This window comes from Eufriesea mexicana, unplaced genomic scaffold, assembly GCF_001483705.2.
Source record: "Eufriesea mexicana isolate 0111107269 unplaced genomic scaffold, ASM148370v2 scaffold1223, whole genome shotgun sequence".
Lineage (NCBI taxonomy): Eukaryota > Metazoa > Arthropoda > Insecta > Hymenoptera > Apidae > Eufriesea > Eufriesea mexicana.
Window position 1 is genome coordinate 59,677 of NW_016909336.1, and position 19,533 is coordinate 79,209.

At 35.8% G+C, this 19,533-nt stretch overlaps 6 protein-coding genes across 7 annotated transcripts; 3 read left to right on the forward strand and 3 right to left on the reverse strand.

Annotated features, from left to right (window-relative positions):
- Positions 1-51: 51 nt before the first annotated feature.
- Positions 52-924, reverse strand: LOC108547766 (dynein light chain 1, axonemal). Its single transcript, XM_017900419.1, has 3 exons — positions 916-924; positions 568-716; positions 52-481 (listed from the first exon to the last, which is right to left on the reverse strand). The coding sequence occupies exons 1-3, from the start codon at positions 922-924 to the stop codon at positions 88-90; spliced, it is 552 nt and encodes a 183-aa protein (XP_017755908.1). The 3' UTR covers positions 52-87.
- A 201-nt stretch (positions 925-1,125) lies between these two features.
- On the forward strand, positions 1,126-2,465 carry LOC108547767 (sideroflexin-2). The gene is made up of 6 exons (XM_017900420.1): positions 1,126-1,283; positions 1,348-1,518; positions 1,610-1,802; positions 1,876-2,171; positions 2,243-2,290; positions 2,360-2,465. The coding sequence occupies exons 1-6, from the start codon at positions 1,126-1,128 to the stop codon at positions 2,463-2,465; spliced, it is 972 nt and encodes a 323-aa protein (XP_017755909.1).
- A 123-nt stretch (positions 2,466-2,588) lies between these two features.
- Tfb4 (transcription factor B4) lies at positions 2,589-3,975 on the reverse strand. The gene is made up of 6 exons (XM_017900433.1): positions 3,913-3,975; positions 3,280-3,776; positions 3,079-3,201; positions 2,881-3,016; positions 2,756-2,792; positions 2,589-2,664 (listed from the first exon to the last, which is right to left on the reverse strand). Exons 1-6 carry the CDS (start codon positions 3,920-3,922, stop codon positions 2,589-2,591), a joined length of 879 nt encoding a protein of 292 aa, XP_017755922.1. The 5' UTR covers positions 3,923-3,975.
- A 473-nt stretch (positions 3,976-4,448) lies between these two features.
- Positions 4,449-6,343, forward strand: Mdh2 (malate dehydrogenase 2). The gene is made up of 5 exons (XM_017900422.1): positions 4,449-4,671; positions 5,046-5,261; positions 5,353-5,625; positions 5,693-6,022; positions 6,096-6,343. Exons 1-5 carry the CDS (start codon positions 4,597-4,599, stop codon positions 6,222-6,224), a joined length of 1,023 nt encoding a protein of 340 aa, XP_017755911.1. The 5' UTR covers positions 4,449-4,596; the 3' UTR covers positions 6,225-6,343.
- A 443-nt stretch (positions 6,344-6,786) lies between these two features.
- Positions 6,787-10,584, forward strand: LOC108547781 (cyclin-dependent kinase 12). The gene is made up of 5 exons (XM_017900437.1): positions 6,787-8,257; positions 8,410-8,565; positions 8,627-8,785; positions 8,936-9,409; positions 10,094-10,584. Exons 1-5 carry the CDS (start codon positions 6,962-6,964, stop codon positions 10,445-10,447), a joined length of 2,439 nt encoding a protein of 812 aa, XP_017755926.1. The 5' UTR covers positions 6,787-6,961; the 3' UTR covers positions 10,448-10,584.
- Positions 9,360-19,487, reverse strand: 14-3-3epsilon (tyrosine 3-monooxygenase/tryptophan 5-monooxygenase activation protein epsilon). 2 transcript variants are annotated; one of them, XM_017900436.1, is made up of 5 exons: positions 19,287-19,487; positions 16,103-16,409; positions 15,135-15,478; positions 14,326-14,392; positions 9,360-9,382 (listed from the first exon to the last, which is right to left on the reverse strand). In XM_017900436.1, the coding sequence occupies exons 1-4, from the start codon at positions 19,348-19,350 to the stop codon at positions 14,337-14,339; spliced, it is 771 nt and encodes a 256-aa protein (XP_017755925.1). In that variant the 5' UTR covers positions 19,351-19,487; the 3' UTR covers positions 9,360-9,382; positions 14,326-14,336. The 2 variants fall into 2 exon arrangements, with proteins under 2 accessions (XP_017755925.1, XP_017755924.1); XM_017900435.1 differs by lacking the exon at positions 9,360-9,382 and having other exon boundaries at positions 12,329-14,392.
- Positions 19,488-19,533: the final 46 nt, after the last annotated feature.

Genomic DNA, 19,533 nt, shown 5'->3' on the forward strand with positions numbered 1-19,533 from the left:
ACATATTTTGCAATTTTATTGCAAAATTTTTTATCAAGACTCAAACTTCTATTGTCATTCCGTATGCTCAATAAACAAATGAAATAATTATACGATAGGTATAGCATCAAGTTTCTTTAATTTTGGAAGTCTTCTAATTACCTGACTACGCCAAGATTCTACGTCCATATTTTCGCAAATAGGATTATTGATGAATAATAAATCTTCGAGATGTGGTATTTCTTGTAGACGATTAAATTCGGCCCAATCTTTTACTAAATTATTCGACATATACAGTACCTTTAGCGCTTTCAATACGTTGACACCTTTAATCTTTTCGATCTGATTATACGATATCCATAATTCTTCTAAGTGTTCTCCAACTGCTTCTAATCCAGAAAATGTTTTAATATTGTTGCGACCCAAAGATAAGATTTTTAAATTTTTTAAAGAATTTATACCACTGATCTTTTCTATCATATTCGTTGAGAGAGATAATTTTCTAAAAACGTAAATATTTAAAATGTTTGCTTTTATTATTTTTAATAGAAACAAAAAACAAAGAAAAATAGATTAAGCAAAACTGACTCTACAGCAGTAAGTGCTGCTAAATTATTATCCATTTTTTCAATAGGAGGCCACTGAAAGGACAAAATGATTTTTTTCTCTTCGCTAGCATTCAAACTCGTTTTCTCTTCCCATCGCTGAATCGCTTCTTTACAAGTTGTTGCTTTAGCCTATGTAAAATATACGTTATAGATTTTTAGAAAAAATAAAGGATACTATATTGTAAAAAAATGTGTACCATAATTTATAATACCACTCTAATTTTATGCGAAAAAAACTTCGCAAATATTATGTTTTAAAGTATTGACAATGTAAAAACGCAATTATTTTCAGTTAACTTCACTCGCTATGTGAAAATGATAATTTCACTGATTTCATGGTATTAATTTGCTCATATAAATTATTGAATAATTTTTTCTATTCATAAATTGTCCCTTATTAAAGTTAATAAAGAACCAAGTTCAAAATAAAGTTATTAAGAAAACATGAAATATAAAATGTCACAATTTATAAATAATTAATAAATGTGAACTTGTCCATAATGTTGCAAATTATGTATACATGAATTTGTAATTAACGATGAACATCGACGAAAAAATTGATATTGATAAGCCATTATGGGATCAATCTACATATATTGGTAGATTGAAACATTTTGCTTTTATTACCGATTTCCGTATGATTTTTGAAAGTAAGAAGAGATTAAGAGAAGCTAAACAATTTTGCGATGATTACAAGTAGGTCAAATTTAATTGTTCAATTCTAATTACTCCAAATTTTTAAATGATTAATTTTTGTCAGAATGGGTAAAATACCTTCAGGAACACAAATGTCCGATATTATTCGTGCAAAGCAACTTAGAGATGGTGCATTTCATCCAGATACTGGTGAATTAATACACTCTTTTAGTAGATTGTCCTTCCAGATGCCTGCTTCAGCAGTACTTACGGCGTCGATGTTAGCATTTCAAAAGTAAGTTTAAAAGTATTTCAATTTTATGAAAACAGAATATTTTCCAGAAAATATATAACAAATTTCAATAATTATTATATCTAATTACTAGAAATACTCCCGTTACAGTGACACTTCAAATATTGCATCAATTACACATCGCTATTATAAATTACACGTATAGAAGTAGACTAAATAATAACGATAAAACTACAATAAGAAATACTATCTTATGTGCAGCTATAACGAGTTCTATCGTAACTGTTTATTGTAAAAAAATATTATTTCGAAGATTTATTTTGCAAGTTAGTTTTTTGCTCTATTTTTTTAATATGTTTTATTTTACAGTAAGCTTTTCATATAATTCTCTGTCAACAGAGATATCTGCCATTTTGTGCAATGACTACAAGCCACATATTAAATTTACCAATTATACGATATAAAGAGATTACAACAGGGATCCCATTGTTTATGAAAGATGAAAAGAATCCTTTCATGAAATCAAAAGTGGCAGCCATAAAGGGTGTTTATGAATGTTTAATTACAAGGATAGTTATGTCGATACCGTGTTTAATTTTCGTTCCACTCTTAACTCATAAATTTTTGGCCAATTATTTTTTTCAACGTCGATCATGGATCTTAATTCCAATCGAAACTTGCTTATGTGCTCTGGGGTAACTTCCAAATTATCTTTCGGCTTTCCTTGTCTAAATAACTTTTTATTAAATATGATTTATTTTCATAGTTGTTTGTTTGCAATTCCATCTGCTCTAGCAATTTTTCCCGAAAGAAAGTAAGTTATTTAAATATTTACTTCCTGCTTGTATATAAAAATATATGCTAATCTATTTTAACTGTTAAGTTCCATGAGTACAGAATTGATGAAGCTATATCCATCTGAGTATGAAGATTTTAAGAAATGTGTAAAGGAACATGTAGATAAAGTATATTATAATAAAGGTCTATGACGTGTTCGTTTGCAAGTTTCTTTTTAAGTAAATTAAAAAAATCCTTTTAAATAGCTTAAAGAATAATATCCATAATGAGAAAATAGATATATTTAAGTAAAAAATCTTTATCCCTAAATACAATTAATGAACTATATCTACATTCTTTTTCTTTTTCTTCATTTTTATAGGTATAGGTCCTGGCATTTTGAATACTGTACTGTAAAAACAAAAGAAAAAAAAGAATATGATTAATAAAAAGCATGAATTATAACAATTGTAACAAATTAGAATATTACCATGATACTTACTGGCAGGTTGTGCATATTGGACTAAATTTGCAAAATACTAAAAAAAAAATTATTTATTATTTTACATATATGTTATATAGTATAACATATATAGTACAATATTAAACTAAATTCATTTGCCTTACTTGATAGACATATAGAGCATACGTAACCAATATCAATTAATTCTTGATGACAAAAGCATGCTGCTCTATAATCTACTTTCACAGGAGGCGGGAGTACTAACTTTGATCTAATATTTGGATCTGGCAAAAATATCCACTGGAAAGGAAACATAAATATAACTAAACTGTTTAAAAACAATTAAATTATTTTTTTCTTACCAATAAATACTGTAATAATCCACTTAATTGAGGAACTTTTAAATAATTTCCACCAGTAATATCACAGCCCTGTTGAAGTAAGGTCAATTCTTGGTCTAAACTGCATACATCCAATATTACTGCCTATATATTTAAAAAGAATATTAATTTAAATTTTAGCTTTAAATTAGATAAACATTAAAATATATAAGAATAACAAACCATTTTTTGAGCAGTAAAAAATATGTTCATATAGTTCATATATTGAGTTGCTGAATCATTACTGGCAGTGATCACAAGAATCCTTGAATATAATTTTTCTCCAGCAATCTTTTCCCTTTCTAACCTCGCAACATAGCATAGTGCCATGGTTAATGCCCCAGATATCAGACTTTCTCCATTTAATGGTTTGTCCAAAGAAATTTCATTGATAACTTGTTGTAATTGTTGCCTTACAGTACATTCAACCATAGTAAACTTTTCATATTGTCCATCAATTTGTCTGATCTCTAATGCTTTTTCACAAGGATATAAGAACTTTGCTCCATGACCGTGACATGCTATCATAGCAAGTTGATTATTAGATGACTGCATTAAATGAGCATTGGCAAAGACAATGGTAGAATCCAAGCATTGCGTCAACATTTTTGTCTCATGTTTTATGATCCTTTGCACAGGGTTTACATCTAATATTATTATTAATAAACTAGTTTCTATTTCTGAAATAAATTAAATAATTATAAAAAATGAAATATGATAAAAATGTATAAGTAATTTTTTGATTTAAGTAGTATAATTTTAATAAAAAAAGCATTGTGTTAATACTTTTTTATAGGTTAAGTAACCTTAACGTACCATTTGACATTTTGAGCTAACATTAATTAATTCAACTATTATAATACCAATATAAATTTAACTTCTTAAAAACATCGTGTTATCAATTTATCATAGATTTACTGGAATCAAATTTTAAGATTTAATTCAGTGAAATTTTAAGAAACAAACATTTTATGAAGCTTCTCATGCATATTGACAGATTGAAAAAACCGTTTCAGTTGTTAATAAATAGTACAAGTACAATATTCGAAACTATTTAATATTTCAATTATATCTAAAATATAAATGAAATATTTTGTCTTAAATTATTTCATTTTACATGTTATATGTAATAATAAATTTAAAATGCAATTTAACAAAGTTAAAACTACATGTTGACAAATGTAGTAAAACATAACAAAAAAATCAAGAATATTCTGTTTTACAGGAATAATGATGAAGTTAGTCTGAGATATAACTAATTTACATAAAATTTTCAAAAATTCCCGCGTTACAAATCACAACCAGTATTAAGCCTGCGTAAATGATTAGAGCGGTTATACGCATGATTGCTACGTCTTGCGACACTTCAGACAGTTGGAGAGAGCGAAACAGAACAAGTGTGAAATATCATTGAGGTCATTGGGGTGTCTTTGAAAGGTTATCGAGCGTTGTCTCAAATTTGAAATCCATCTCATTCGTGCTTACAAAGTCACTGCGAACATGTTGCCGCGATATCTGAAGCCTATATTGGGAGTTGCTCAACAAGGAGCGAAACGGCTATCTACCAGCTGCACGGTAAGCCCTTTTTAAGTAATAATTTAAACTTACATTAAAATTATAATTGTTAACTAGTCTACTACATTTTAGTCCCTATCATCCTTTTAATTTCTCATCAAAGTTTAGATTGTAACGAGTTTAATTGATCACATTAAAACATCTCTTTATACTTTTATACTACGTTTCGTGATGTACACGTGAAGTACAATTATGCAACCATGAATGTGTTTAAAACGATTACTGATCTTAGTTATAGTTATTTTTTGCCTAATATCATGAAATCTAATATAAGATATGAAGCATGGAATTCCTGGAATAGAGATACGATAGAGAAATAAATAAGATTGACACGTTTTATATATCTTTTTATATCGGAATATTTTGTTCTGTAGAGTAATGCCAAGGTCGCAGTTTTGGGGGCCAGCGGAGGAATCGGCCAACCGCTAGCATTGCTTCTGAAAGAGTCACCTCTTGTAACCGAATTATCATTGTATGATATTGTGAATACACCAGGTGTCGCTGCTGATCTATCGCATATGGATACGGCGGCAAAAGTGAAAGCATTCACTGGACCAAACGAATTAAAGGATGCCGTTAAAGGAGCGCAGGTTTTTATCTTATTAAATTTATTCAAATTATTTACAGTTAACGAACAATTAAAAATTAAAAACCTTTTCTTCGCTATATATTATTTTTTAGGTAGTCCTTATACCTGCCGGTGTTCCACGTAAGCCCGGAATGACGAGAGATGATCTTTTTAACACGAACGCTTCGATAGTGAGAGATCTTGTCCAAGCTATAGCAGAAGTATCACCGAAAGCACTTATTGCCATTATTTCGAATCCGGTTAATAGCACTGTACCTATTGCCAGTGAGGTATTGAAAAAGGCTGGCGTTTACGATCCCAAAAGAGTATTCGGTGTTACAACTCTCGATATTGTCAGAGCAAACACATTCATTGCTGAGTATAAAGTCAGTAAAATTATAATAAGCAGATTTAACATGATATTGAAAATATGTATAACGTGAAATTTTTTAGGGCCTTAGTCCGCGGGAAGTATCAGTGACAGTTATTGGAGGTCATAGCGGTGTCACTATTATTCCTTTACTTTCACAAACCAAACCTTCAATTTCTATCCCAGAAGATAAATTGAAGGCTCTGACTCACAGAATTCAGGAAGCTGGTACTGAAGTTGTTAAAGCGAAAGCTGGCACAGGTTCTGCAACGCTTTCGATGGCATATGCTGGTGCTCGATTCGGTTTCTCCTTAATCAAGGCACTTAATGGAGAAAAGAATATTGTAGAGTGCACTTACGTCAAATCGGATGTTTGCGATACCAAATACTTTTCAACGCCTTGTCTGTTGGGCGTAAGTATAATTATCGAGTAACAGTATATTTCAATATTTAGCTTCGAAATATTATATTTATATCAAATTTCAGAAAAATGGACTCGAAAAGAATCTTGGTATCGAGAAACTCAGTGAGTACGAGAAGAAACTATTGGACGCAGCAATTCCAGAACTCAAGAAGAACATTGAAAAGGGAGAGAGTTTCGTGAACAAAAAATGAACATTGTAAACTATTTTGATAAAAAAATTAAAAATGCCGAATAGGACAATATGAAATGAAACTCCGGCGATTATTGGTATCAATCATGAAAATGATTCGTGTTGTACACGAAAAAGAAACATTTAAAAAAGCAAAAGGTGGATCCTTTGCTGATCAGTAGACATACGCATAACACACACTTCATAGACATTTAAATTCCTTTATAATTAACACGATAGAACAATAAGGAGGACAAAATGAAGCAGATGGCACTACCTTAAAAAAAGTTGGCCTCATTTTAGAGGAAGTAGACTGTCGAAACGTGAAATTTGTCGTAGGTAATTTGAAAATAAATTTTCTTTAAACACAAAATATCGTTTTCGTTACTTTTTTTGCATTCTTCCTTTTTATTAACTTTATTAGGGACAGTAGTGTAAATGATACTAATTTAGAAAATATCAGCCATGAAAATTCCCTAGTGCTAATATCGAAACCAAAACAAACGTTAATAGACAACCTTTAACAATGTCATCTGTGTAATCGAGTATATAGAACAGTTCTATTATAGCCGTTCGATAGATCAACGAAACCAGTGTGAATACGCGTGATTCTCAACGTGCAAAATAATTTCTTTCTTTAAAAAGACTTCTCGTAAAACATTTTCCACTTTCAAAATGTTGATACCTACTTAATTAATAATCTATGGGTTCTGCAAGACTTGTATAAACATTGAGCAAACCACATGGAACGAAATCATAATGGCAAAGTGGAAAGGCTACAAACGATCTCGACGCAAACAACTACATCAATCTCAAGAAACATTATTACAAAAATCAGATACTTCTGACGAGATTGATAACGTAAGGAACGAATATACTCCATTCAAGAAGGAAACGCTGTCTTCTGAACGGCTGTTGCAACAACGATCTCCAGAATCTATACTCTTCGAATCAGATCAACTGGATTTATCATACTGCGACGATTTAAGTCCAGAAATTGTGCCCCGACATCGTCGAATGAGATTGCATTTAAATGGCTCAGATAAAAGTGAGAAAGAAAAGGAAAGAAGTAGCGAAAACAGTCCAGATCTGATCGAAATCAAACAGGTAAACGACGAGGCTAGAGAAAAATGTTTTTCATTGGACAAGACTTTGTCGATGAACGACGAAATAAAATTAGAAATGAACGAACAGGAAGAGAAATCATTTTCAAGGACTAGACTCGATATTTATACTTGCGACACTGAACTTCATCCTTCTAAATCAGTTTATAATTTCCCCTCTGGTTACTCCTCGGATCCAACGCAATTTACTAATTTTAATTCGGAATCAGAGTCTCAGAGTCAAGGATTCCATAATTTTCTCGATGAATTTCAATCGACTGCCTCGGTTGGCGAGTCTACAAGTCGAAACGAAGGAAAGTGGAGTGGGCAAGATCAGGATACGAGGTTTGAAATAATTAACGAAAAGAATTTGCAGTCTTCAGGAGGAAGTCGATTGGCTAACAATTGGAACGAATGTAGAAGAATTTTCTCAAATTTACGAAAATTAAACGGCTTTAAGTGGGCTAGAAATCACGAGTACAATGGCCATAATGGACCAAAGTACAAGAAATTCGATCAGACACGACGATCCAACACGATTTCTTATTACGCACCTTCGGAAGAAAATTTCAACGAACGTACCAATAAACGTCCTTTCGTTGAGAGTGACAAGGACGATAACAAAGAAGAACAAGATTACAGAGAAATAAAATGTAACAGAGCTCATTCTATCACTCCTTGCAGTGGTTCACCACCTCCGGCTAAAAGATGTCGGACCACGTTGAAATTTGACGATGTGGAGGAAGTGGAAAGGCCACAGGTACCTGTTGCTTCTGTTAAGATCACCGATTTATTGCCAATTGAGAAAAAGAACCTGCAGAATTGCTTTTGTCCGAATACAACGATCACGAAGACTCCATGGAGTAGTAGTACTTCCGAATCCCGAACCACTTCGAGTTTAGATCTTCCAGTTATGACTGATTCTGGTGGCTGCAGCGGATGTCTTCAACAAGTAATTTTTCAACATATTAATTTAATCGAGATTATACATTCTTCGTGTTAAAGTAAACGAAGGGAATTTTTATAAACATTCTATGATTAAAAACGATACAAATATCTCACCACTGACGTCACAGTAATATGCAACATAATTACTATTTACAGCCTCTCGCAGCAGTTGAATTTGGTAACAAATGCACATGTGGCAACTTCCAGCGGAAGAGGAAATTTCAAAAATTACTATTCGTCAAGAAGCCCATCGCTAAAGTCATTTTCTTCTGTTTCTGGGTGATAAAGAGAATGTCCATCACGCTGAAAGAGGCAAGTTGCTGCTCATACAGAAAACAATTCGTGCTTATTATCCGATTAATAACTCTTTCAGAATTATCGGAGCTTTAAACGTACTATTTCTACCACCTCATCAACGAGGCGTCAAATAGAAGAGCTCAATCGGATCATAATCACGTTACGTTCAGAGAATGAGCAGATGATGAACATACTCGTGGAGAAAGTCACCCATTTATCGGAACAGATTACACAGGTATATTAATACTTAATAAAATTTATAAGAATCGCAAATGAAGCAGATAAAGTGTCTCCATAAAATAAAAATAAAAGTGATACTTCATTTGCAATTCTTCGCATTCTTCGTACATTAAATCAGCCTTATTACCATGACTTTTAATCGCAGGTGCGTATAAGTAACGCAACTGCGCTCGATGCTTTAACCACGGAGATCAGTGGCATGCAGAAGGTGAGCGAGAAGTTGGCCGGAAGTAACGAGATGCTGATGCAGGAGTTGAAGAAGTTGCAGCAAATTCTAGACGGTTGGCAGTCAAAGTCCCCGATGAAATCATTGCCTCCACCGCCCCCGATGCCGTCAATTTTAGTATCATCAGTCACGTCATCTGGTGATCTTCCTCCACCTCCACCACCACCACCACCACCTCCTCCTCCACCTCCACCTCCGCCTCCGCCTCCACCACCTCCACCATTTCCATCGTTGCAGTCACCGGTGCAGCCGATGACACCCACTACCCCAAACAGCAGCAGAAGCGTTAGAACACCCTCGAGAAAGTGCTCGACGCCGCTGTTTAATAGGCCGGCTATAACCGTCGAGGATTTGCTGAAGGTGACCCTAAAAAAAGCACCGCAGAACGTTAAGGTAAATCCGAGGATTGTTACACGTCACTCCGTTAATTGGAGTATATGAACAAGAGGTGTGGAGAACTCTGTCCTTTGAAAGTTGAAGCTCTCTAGAGATCGAGAGATTGGTCAACATTCGGTTAAGGTCGCTCGAGTTCTTGACACATTGCTGTTCTTCGTCTTTCACGATTAGTCAAGTTTCATCCGTTAGTCGAAACTTGGCAGATGTCGTATTCGTGAAGTTCACTCATTCGAATAATGTTGTCAACCGTATATTTTTCGATAACGAGTTATTTAAACATCTCGAGGTGAACTTCGCGTCTGAAAAACGAATCGCACATCTGGGAAGAGGAAGAGCTCGCAATACTTTGGGGTCATCGATGAATTCGAGGCCACCAAATTGCTTTGAAAAACCTTCCATTTTCATTGGACCAATTTCAGTCTTGAATTATGTAAGGTACATTAACGTTAAACCTATCATGGTCTAAATTACCATGGTAATTTTCCAAACTTTCATTTAAAATTCCACGTTTTCTCCTTAATCGCTTATTCTCGTGGCAGTATACGTATTGGAAGATCAGTGTCTCCCATTATTCCATTTTTTTAAAGCTTCTGCTCCCTTTCCATCCACCGGTTATTTGACCATGGCAGGTTTAGTGTTAAGCGTAACTGGAATATTGAAAGAAAACAATGTACATTTCAGGAGACTAGAAGGAACACCATACCAGGACCAAAGGGACCAGTGGTTTCCTTAGATATGCTGCGTAGCGTAAAATTAAAGTCTGCCAGGCGCAGAACGAGCGAAATCGCGAGATCTCCGAGGAGCGGTCGAATGATCAAATCGCGGACTGCACCGAGCCTCAGTTTATCTCCGATTATGACCGGCACGGACAACACGCTGGGACGAATTTTAAAACAGGTGGACATGAGCAGACGCAGACCAAGGCGTCTGTTATCGAATACGTCGAATTTTCGTGAGAACGTTATCGGGAAAGATAATCAGTCGCAGAGTATGGGCACGAAAGGCAATACTAGTACGCAATCCGCGATTGCGTAAACGCATTACTAGGCACAGACAGTCGTGGATTGAAGTAATTTTATGTGATCGATATTGGAACATACATACATATAATTGTAGAAGATTAAGTTATTGCATAATTAACGAGAAAAAGAAAAAAAAAGAAGAAACAATAGGGGGGCAAATTGGGTTGTTGAATAAAAAGAATGTAATTTTTTTTTTTTTAATAGCATACGACTATAAATATGACGAATGTTTTTTTACAGAATTGTAACTTAATGTATAGAAACAAGATACTCGTATTTTGTAGAGTGCATTTAGAACAGTCGTACTTAAAAGTTCATACCCTGTAATAATGCATTTCTTCAATTGCTATTGGCATCGGAACCTTCTGTATGTATTAAATTACGATTCTGTCAAACTCATTAAAATTGCCATTAGAGACGATAATTTCAAATGACTCGTTTCGAACTTACGTTTGACACTGCAATACGACGAATATTTTATTATATTTAATTATTGTTTCTGACTCGTGTTTGATAATATTAATAAAGATTCGAAGAAACGATTAGAGAGTTGTAATTACTTTATTTGTAGCTTTCACGTGTGTGTGTGGTTTTACAGAAAAAGGTCGTATCCGGTGTAATCGCATTGATTGTAGTAATAGTTAGTAGTAATAGTAGTAGTACAGAGCGTGAGAACGCATACGAATCCGAAAAAAGAAATGACAGATTTTAGCCTCCTCCAAATGACGATAAATTTTGATATCCAAGTCTAATTATTCGCTCTCGTGAATTGGGTTAGCGACAAGATGGAATGATCCGAAGGTAATTATAGAAAGAGAAAGAGATACACAACTAATGTTTAGAATACAGAGACAAGAGCAAGTAGTACATCTAGAGAGATGGAATAATAGATGTGTATGTAGTGTGTGTTATTCCTTTTACCTTCTTCTTTCCTGTTTTTTTTCCCTTTTTTTTTTTTATAAAAATCGACTAAGCACGCACAACGATACTGAATAAAGGATAAAAGCGGTCTCAATCGATACACCGATCACCTACGTTCTTCGTTAATAATCCTACAGTGAAACCCAGGTGGTATCAATGCCTATCTACGATTTTTAATTTATTTTAACCGAGAACACGCTACATTAATGTTTTTTTTTTCTTCATTTCATTATGAATCATGCTACATCGGCGACGATAATAATAATGTTATCGCGTTGGGCTACTTCATCTTGTTTTTAATCCATCGTGTAAGCAAGTAATTGGATGAGGTATCTCACAGTTTATCGTCGTTTGGAATTTTATGCCACATTCGTTGCCACTGACAAGCTTTTATATTGTACCTTAAATTTCTCTGTTCGTTTCTTTTTGCTCTTTCTTTCAAGACTTGTCGCTCGTACGCGTGGTATGTTTTATGCATGTATTACGTATTTACGTAAACTATATATATATATATATATATAATATATATTATATGCAATTCTTATCCGATGAGTCCGATGTTTTCTCTGCTCCTCCACTGTTCTTCATCCCTCTATCTACGGTTCCATTTACCTTACACAGTGCCTTTCGCATAGATTATCAAAATTACTTCTGGATGGTGTTTGCTTTTCATTTCACGATACGCTCTAAACTGTTTGCTTCTCTCCACATTATCGCTTGAACAATTCACGTCGATTAAATTCTTTTTTTCTCCCTTCGATACCCTAATTTTACGATCTTAAGATTACTCGCATATACTTACTTACGGTGCCGTTGATATTACTTTGAGTTATTCTTTGTAACGTTATTTTATAACATGATTATCAATTTGTATCGTGTTATTAATACCTAAATACAGGGGCACGATGTACACCAAAAATTTCTAGGCAGAGCTCTCGATTTTTTCATTTGCGCGTTCCCTTCGCCTTTGTTATTTTTTTTTTTTTGTTTTTCTGTCAGGTATACACCTCGCTTTTTTGCTGCACGCTTACACGGTTTACGGAACATCTTCGACATTTTATGATCGCGAGAGAAAACTGCACGGATTCGGCTTTTTTCTTCCTATGCGTAACACAGTGACGGTCAGAAACTTATTCTTTCGTCCGAGATATCCGCTACGCAACCTCGTACATAGCTTCCTTGTATTTGTAATTACACAGACATTGGTATTCTTTGATATAGAAACATTGTACTTGAGGATTCTTTTACAATACCGATAACAAATTTTCGACCGACACTATTTACTTTGACAAACGAATAATTCTATAATTTATCGCTAAGCTTACCTCAGTTAAGATGCGCAAAGAAATTTCACGTAAAGAGTAATGAACGAAGATATCTATCATTTTCATTGGAATGTTTTCCGTTTTTCTAGTAAGCGGAAATCGACGGAATGGTTCATCGATAAAAAGGTGAATGAACGCACGGCTAAGATCAACTAAGATACAGTGGAATCGAGGACAGTGATAATAGCGAAAAGTGAGCGCGGGTGAAGAAAGAATCGGGATACAATCGTTTATTCTGTAATTCGTTATACCACAGCGATCGTTATAGTTTACACAGGGGGCGTATGAAAAAGTACAACCACAATTACAGACTAGCTAGATAGCTACATATTTCCTGTTATTTCCTGTCTGTGAAATGTAATTTCTCTTTTCTTTTCTTTTTTTTTAATCTTTTTCCTTTTAAAAATGCTGATTTATCGTAATTTTTCTCACCCTACCCTCGACAATCATGATGTTCTTTTGTTACCGAGGAACACGACTGATTGATATATAAAAGAACATCTATCACGTCGAGAACAGTGTATGTTTCTTTTCAATCACAATTAAAAGAATCATTTTTTCGATTTAACATAAAATTTAATACTGCGAAAGCCAGACTTAAGACAGATCGATGTTATTGCATTTTTTAAGTACGACGCTTTCGCGGTAAGCACGTGTTCTGGAATTGTTTACAAATGACTACACGAGAGAACCCATGATCGTGATCTATATGGTGTATGAAATTACTTGCTTTGCAAACCCGGGACACTTCGTCGGAAGTACATTCATAATATCTTATACAGAAAACAGAGATGAAGGTGCGTGGTTCAATCTTGGCTATTTAACAGCCATCGATCAACCACGTAACTCCAGCTCTGAAGGAGACGCGTTTATCCCTTAGATAAACAGATGATTTACACTCGATTTACACGCATACATTAATAATATCGTTATTTATCATAGTATGCGAGAGTAATGATGCGCGCAGTAAAAAAGCGGGGAAGAGGACGAGGAGGAGGAGATTGGGGTGGGTGAAAACAAACGAACACAATATGCACTTCGATCGACGTCGAGCCATTAACATGTTTCATTATTGGTGAAACGTTATGAGGGGGTGGGGGATAATGCTATTCGTTCTCACTCACTGAAACCAACAAAAATGAGAGTTTATACCGACTGTATTAGCGCAATTCCTCTTTCCTTTCATTTCGTGTTCTTTTTTTTTAATTAATATGGGTAAATATATATGCGCTCCATCAGTCGGTGTCAACTCAACGTTCTCGACATCGTCCACTAAAAAAGACAGCATTTTTTCTTCTCGATACGCAAAGAAGGCAAAGAATAGTGCCTCGCTAAATGCTCTTGCAGTCTCTCTATTTACCGCAGAGTGCATGTCCTTTTACTTTGTTATACTTTTCTGCGCGCTCCGTAATTCAATGTGTTATTCCGAATGATATTTTTTCATTTTTGTTTGTGTGTGTGTTTTTTTTTTCTTTTTTTTGGAGTAACCGTACGTGCGTGCTTAGGGTCACGCAATCGCTAAAGATCTCCCCTTCCCACCCCGAACTGCCACCTGCTGAATTGTTTTCTTTTGCTTACAAGTTATTAAGAGTTTTTTGCTTTCTTGTGTTTTTTTTCAGTTTTATATGCGCAAGATAACACTCACTACAGTTAGAGTTACGATACATCCTGATCTTCCGCATCTTGCAACTGCTCCTTCTGTTCGCCCTCTCCTGCGCAATAAAAAAAAAGAAAACAATTAATTAACAAACATGTTTTGCTTAGACACGATAAGATACCGATTATATAACAGGTAGGGTAGGGTCGAATCAATTCTTAATCAAAATCTGGGTGTGTGTTATTTTGACCCTACCCCACTAATAAAAGGATCTAAACGGGTAAGGAGAAAGAAGGAGAAGGATCGATTGAGTTGCTCACCAGGTGATTTTATAGTGCAAGGGCGAGTTGGAGAGAGTGTGCCTGAATTCAAGCATTGGTGGAAACGGCCGCAGCCTCATTTTCGCGATCAGCTTCGAATTCTAAATTACAGACCAATTTATCTTGACCCATATATATATATATATACACATATGATGTCCACGATATTATTGCATTATGAAATCATACAATTAACTAAAAGAGTAACACAATCAAAAACTTGAATCTGGTATAAAAGATTTTACCATCTTATTCTGAACTTCTGTCCCTCAATTGCCAAAATTTTGGAATGTATTACCTTTGTTTCGCTTTACATAAAATATAAGTTCGTTCTGGTAACATATCGTTAATAAAAATCACTGTACTTCCTCTACACAACTCTGTTGCCTTGTGAAAAAATCTGATATAACGAGAAGATTTTATCGCGCTGCTGCAATACATATTATTGATCGTGCGACGCTGCTTCTACAGCCTAGTAGTGGTGGTGAACGTTTTAAACGCAACGAGCGCTTTTTTTTCACGAAAAGGTATACTAACCGTCTCCTTGCATATCCGACGTCCACAGAGTAAGATTGTCCCTGAGAAGCTGCATGATGAGGGTAGAATCTTTGTAACTCTCTTCGGACAAGGTGTCTAGTTCCGCGATCGCGTCATCAAAGGCCGCCTTCGCGAGACGGCATGCTCTGTCTGGGCTATTGAGGATCTCATAATAGAACACGGAGAAGTTGAGTGCCAATCCTAAGCGGATGGGATGAGTCGGTGGCAGGTCCGTCATGGCGGTGTCGCTCGCTGCTTTGTAAGCGACCAGAGAGTTCTCTGCCGCTTCCTTCCTGTCGTTACCGACGGCGAATTCAGCAAGGTAGCGGTGATAATCGCCCTTCCTATAATAACAAGCCAACGTTTTGAAGTGATAAACAGACTTGACAGAGAAGAATTTAATTTATATCAAATTTAAATCGTGCCAATCATCGAGTAGAAAACCTTAGTAAAATATACAGAAGGCAAGTTTCTTAACTTAACTTTATAAAAACGTACCAAGCTTAATGCATGAAAAATTTGTTCTTATTATTAATTTCTTTAATTTATATCTAGCACATGGCATACTTTATAATACCATGTACTAATATTCTTTTATAATTTTCATAATTTCTTCCTATTAAAACAATAAAATCAAATGTTTGCGCTTATTCATGAATCAAATCCACTAAGGAGTGCAATTATCAAGACAGACGGCTGAAAGTTTTAGAAAACAATATACCTCAAAAATCAGTGACCGAAACGGAACGTTCTTCCGTGTTGCTGGTTACCTTTTAATTTAAGTTATCACACTGTTCAATCAGAAACTTGTACGTTGTTTTAAGTTTCTACCTTCTCGATTTTGCAATATAATTTAAGCAATTTTACAATCGGTAATAATAAATGCCCCACGTGATCCAGGTATAAAATTGTGGGGAAAATTAATTTTCTACTCGAAGATAAGGGTCGAGGATCGTAGATTCTCTTACATCTTGTAATAAAAGACTTTTGACTCGCCGGAGGACGCGCACGGGAGCAGATGTTTGTCCAAAACACCAAGGATTTCTGCGCAGATGTCTTTCAGTTCTTTTTCAACCTGAGATCGGTACTGGCGGATCATCTCCAGCTTCCTCTCGACGCCCTTATTTTCTTCTTTTTGTTCAATGCTAGAGATTATTCTCCAGGATGCCCTCCTCGCGCCAATTACATTTTTGTAGGCGACAGAAAGGAGATTCCTCTCTTCGACGGTCAGCTCCACATCCAGCGAGGCGACCTTCTTCATCGCCTCGACCATTTCTGCAAAATCACGCCGGCGAGAGCGTCGCCGTCGATGAACATGTCATTAAATTGAAAAGCAATGAAAATTAAACGATAATAAATAGTATAAAAAATATATAAAGAATCAAAAAGGTGCACAGATAAGATAAAAAAATTAAAATAGATAAGATACAGTCGTTAAAAAATGAATATTTTACGACCGAGATTAAATTAGAAGTTTGAAATTATGGAAATTTTGTCCCACAACAAAATGGTGAAAATTAAAAGGTAAAAGTATGGCGTATATTTCATTAAAGGTATCGAACTTACCGAGGTATATTACATGCAATCATGGCAAAGTAATGAATCGGAAATGATCTATTGATTATTAATACGTGGCTACCCTATGTGTGGATATATTATTAGTTTCATCTGGGATGTTAGAGAGGACTCTGCGCGAGAAAGACTAGCGCACAAGCATATATTAACCTGCTGCCCCTTGAACTTTGCGAGGTAGTTGGTTAGTATTATGTATTTATTATCTACAGGTATATGATGTTCGAGAATAATGATATCGATCTAGGTACACGTGCTTTCGTCTGGGTTTCATTATTTGTATAACTCACAAAAATATTCCAACGATTTCTAATACTTTCTCTATATTACATTTTTAAATATTATTCAAACCTATAGTTGCACGATAAGATCGATAGGTGGCTGCAAAAATTATTATGGCGGCGTATAATAACACGAAACTGAACAAAATCGTCGAATATGACGAATATGAACCTTCATTTCCGGAATACGTAATCTGTTATTTAAAATAAATATAATTAAAAATCTCAAATTTGTACTGCTGCAAAATTGCCTATAGTATACCTATAATTCAATTCGTTAAAAAAAGATACTGCATCAAAAGATTCATCGTTTAAAAGAAAAGAATAATCAGTTATAATTCGAAGAACATAAGGTCCACGAAGAAAATCGGTCGCATAATTTATAGGCCATTCAGCGCATAAATATTCGAATCACAGAGAGAATTAATGTATATTTTTCCTTTATTATTGTTCGATTAAAATCAAGAGAGATTTCATGGTGACATTTATGAGAAGAGATCAGACTCAAGTTCATGATGGTTCCGGGCGGCAAGAATTACTGTGAACACAGTATATCCAGTGACGGAGGTGTACAGAAACGTAGGATAGCTAGTACAGATCAATACTTTCCTTCTGCTATGGCCCCTCTTTTCCCCCACTCTGCTGAACATCTCACCCCTTCCCGTTCTCACCCTCCACTCGTAATCTCGCCCGCCGTCGTCCTTTCCTCCCCCTCCTCGTTCCCCTCCGTGTCTTGCTCTTGCAACCCTCAAATTTGCCCACCGCCCTTCCTTCTCCTCATCCCGGGAGAGTCGCAACAGCTCCTCTCCCTTCTGCCCTGTCATTCTTCACGCTTAGCGGTCGTTTCAACTGGGATCTCCTATATGCCAGTATTTCCACCCTTTAATATGCCTGTCTCGATTAACGTGTTCATGCAGCGGCGAAAACGACGGAATTATGAAAAGCAGTATAGCGAGATGAATGGAAAGACACTGTACATTTGCCCATCTCATTGGTTACTTTCTTCCTTGCTTTTCAACCTTGAAAAGGTCTAATAAAATTGTTGGTAATTTCTTGTCGAGTGAAATATAAAATGAATTTAGATATTCCAAGGCGAGATAATTTCTATTATTTAGTTACGATATGTACGTACATAAGAAATTTATTGAAACAAATTCCTTCAGTCAACACCTAAAAAAAAAAAAAAAAATGATATTGTAATCCATAAATACGGTTTTGTACAAATACGTTTGTTCCTATAACGAGACCAGTTTGCAAGAAATACGAGTCACCGAATAGTTACAGGAAATTTGCATGAAGATACATCGCGCTTCCGCAAAATGTCAAACGCGTGTACTTGATTTGCAGGCTTGATAACATCCCACGAGACAAAACGCGCTGCATAAAATTTATCTAGGGAGAAATGCAAAACGAGAGGTTTGTAAAACGAAGAGATTTGACGATTTCCCCTTCTACCGCAATGTATGTCCCCACTACACGTTGCTTTCGCCAGAAGCAAAGTAAAAATTTCTGCAGCCAAAATTATTAAGAACACATACTGCGTAATACGGAATATTACTTAAGAAAATACGTCATGGATGAAAACCACGAAGAAAAATGCAAGACAATTTTCGAAAAGCATTATTGTCGATTCTATAGATCGGTCGGTCGATTGACCAAATGATTTCTCTCTGCTTTCAAGGCCAAATGCCACGAGCAGAGCACGCGTTACTACGTGTCTAAGGAGTAACCTGGCAGCGATTGGTAAGTATCGTGCCGTGTCTATGCGTCATACACGTCGGTGAAGGACCGACTTGTCTGGTTATCTGCCGAGGGACCCCGTAATGTACTGAACACAGCACGCCTAGCAACGCTGTCTCGCCGTTAGCCAGCTTGTTTCGATGAAACAATGTAACTCGGAAACGGCGAAACCTTTTTGTGGCATTCCGACCGATCCTTTAAAAGGGCTCTCGAGAGTTTGCGTATCTTGACAGGCTCTGACGAAGCAGTGACAGAATCTAAGAACAAACCTACCCTTTAATAAAGAAACACCGGTTGTGAACCGGCGACTTGGTCACTACCGTGTGCGGATTAGTCATATTTGACGTTTCACAGACTTTTGACAGATCCAATGAGACACGATCACAGTTTGAGGTTCTCGGTTCTCAAAGGAACTCGTTATATATCCCATGAAATCGTACGGTCGGCACGTCACGAGGGCGGTGCTACCTCCTTTCTCTTTGTAGCAGTGCTTTGTGTCGATTTCGTGGATTTCATTTTGGCGCAGGCCGGGTCCTTTTCCCGGAAAATATGTACTCACCGTCATAGCGCTCCGCTTGCTCAGCCAATTTCGCTTTGTAAACGTTGTCCTCCCGTTCCGACATCTTGGATGCTCGTGGATTTCACGGGTAGACGAAAGGTTTCAGGGAAATCGCACCAAATACTCGTTTCACCGAAATACGTACACCTCGTCGTACAGCCACTCGCAAGCTCACTGACCAAGATGGCGGCGCCCGCCAACAATCGAAAGCAGTTCCCACTTCGCGCAGCCTCTGCAGACGCTCCAC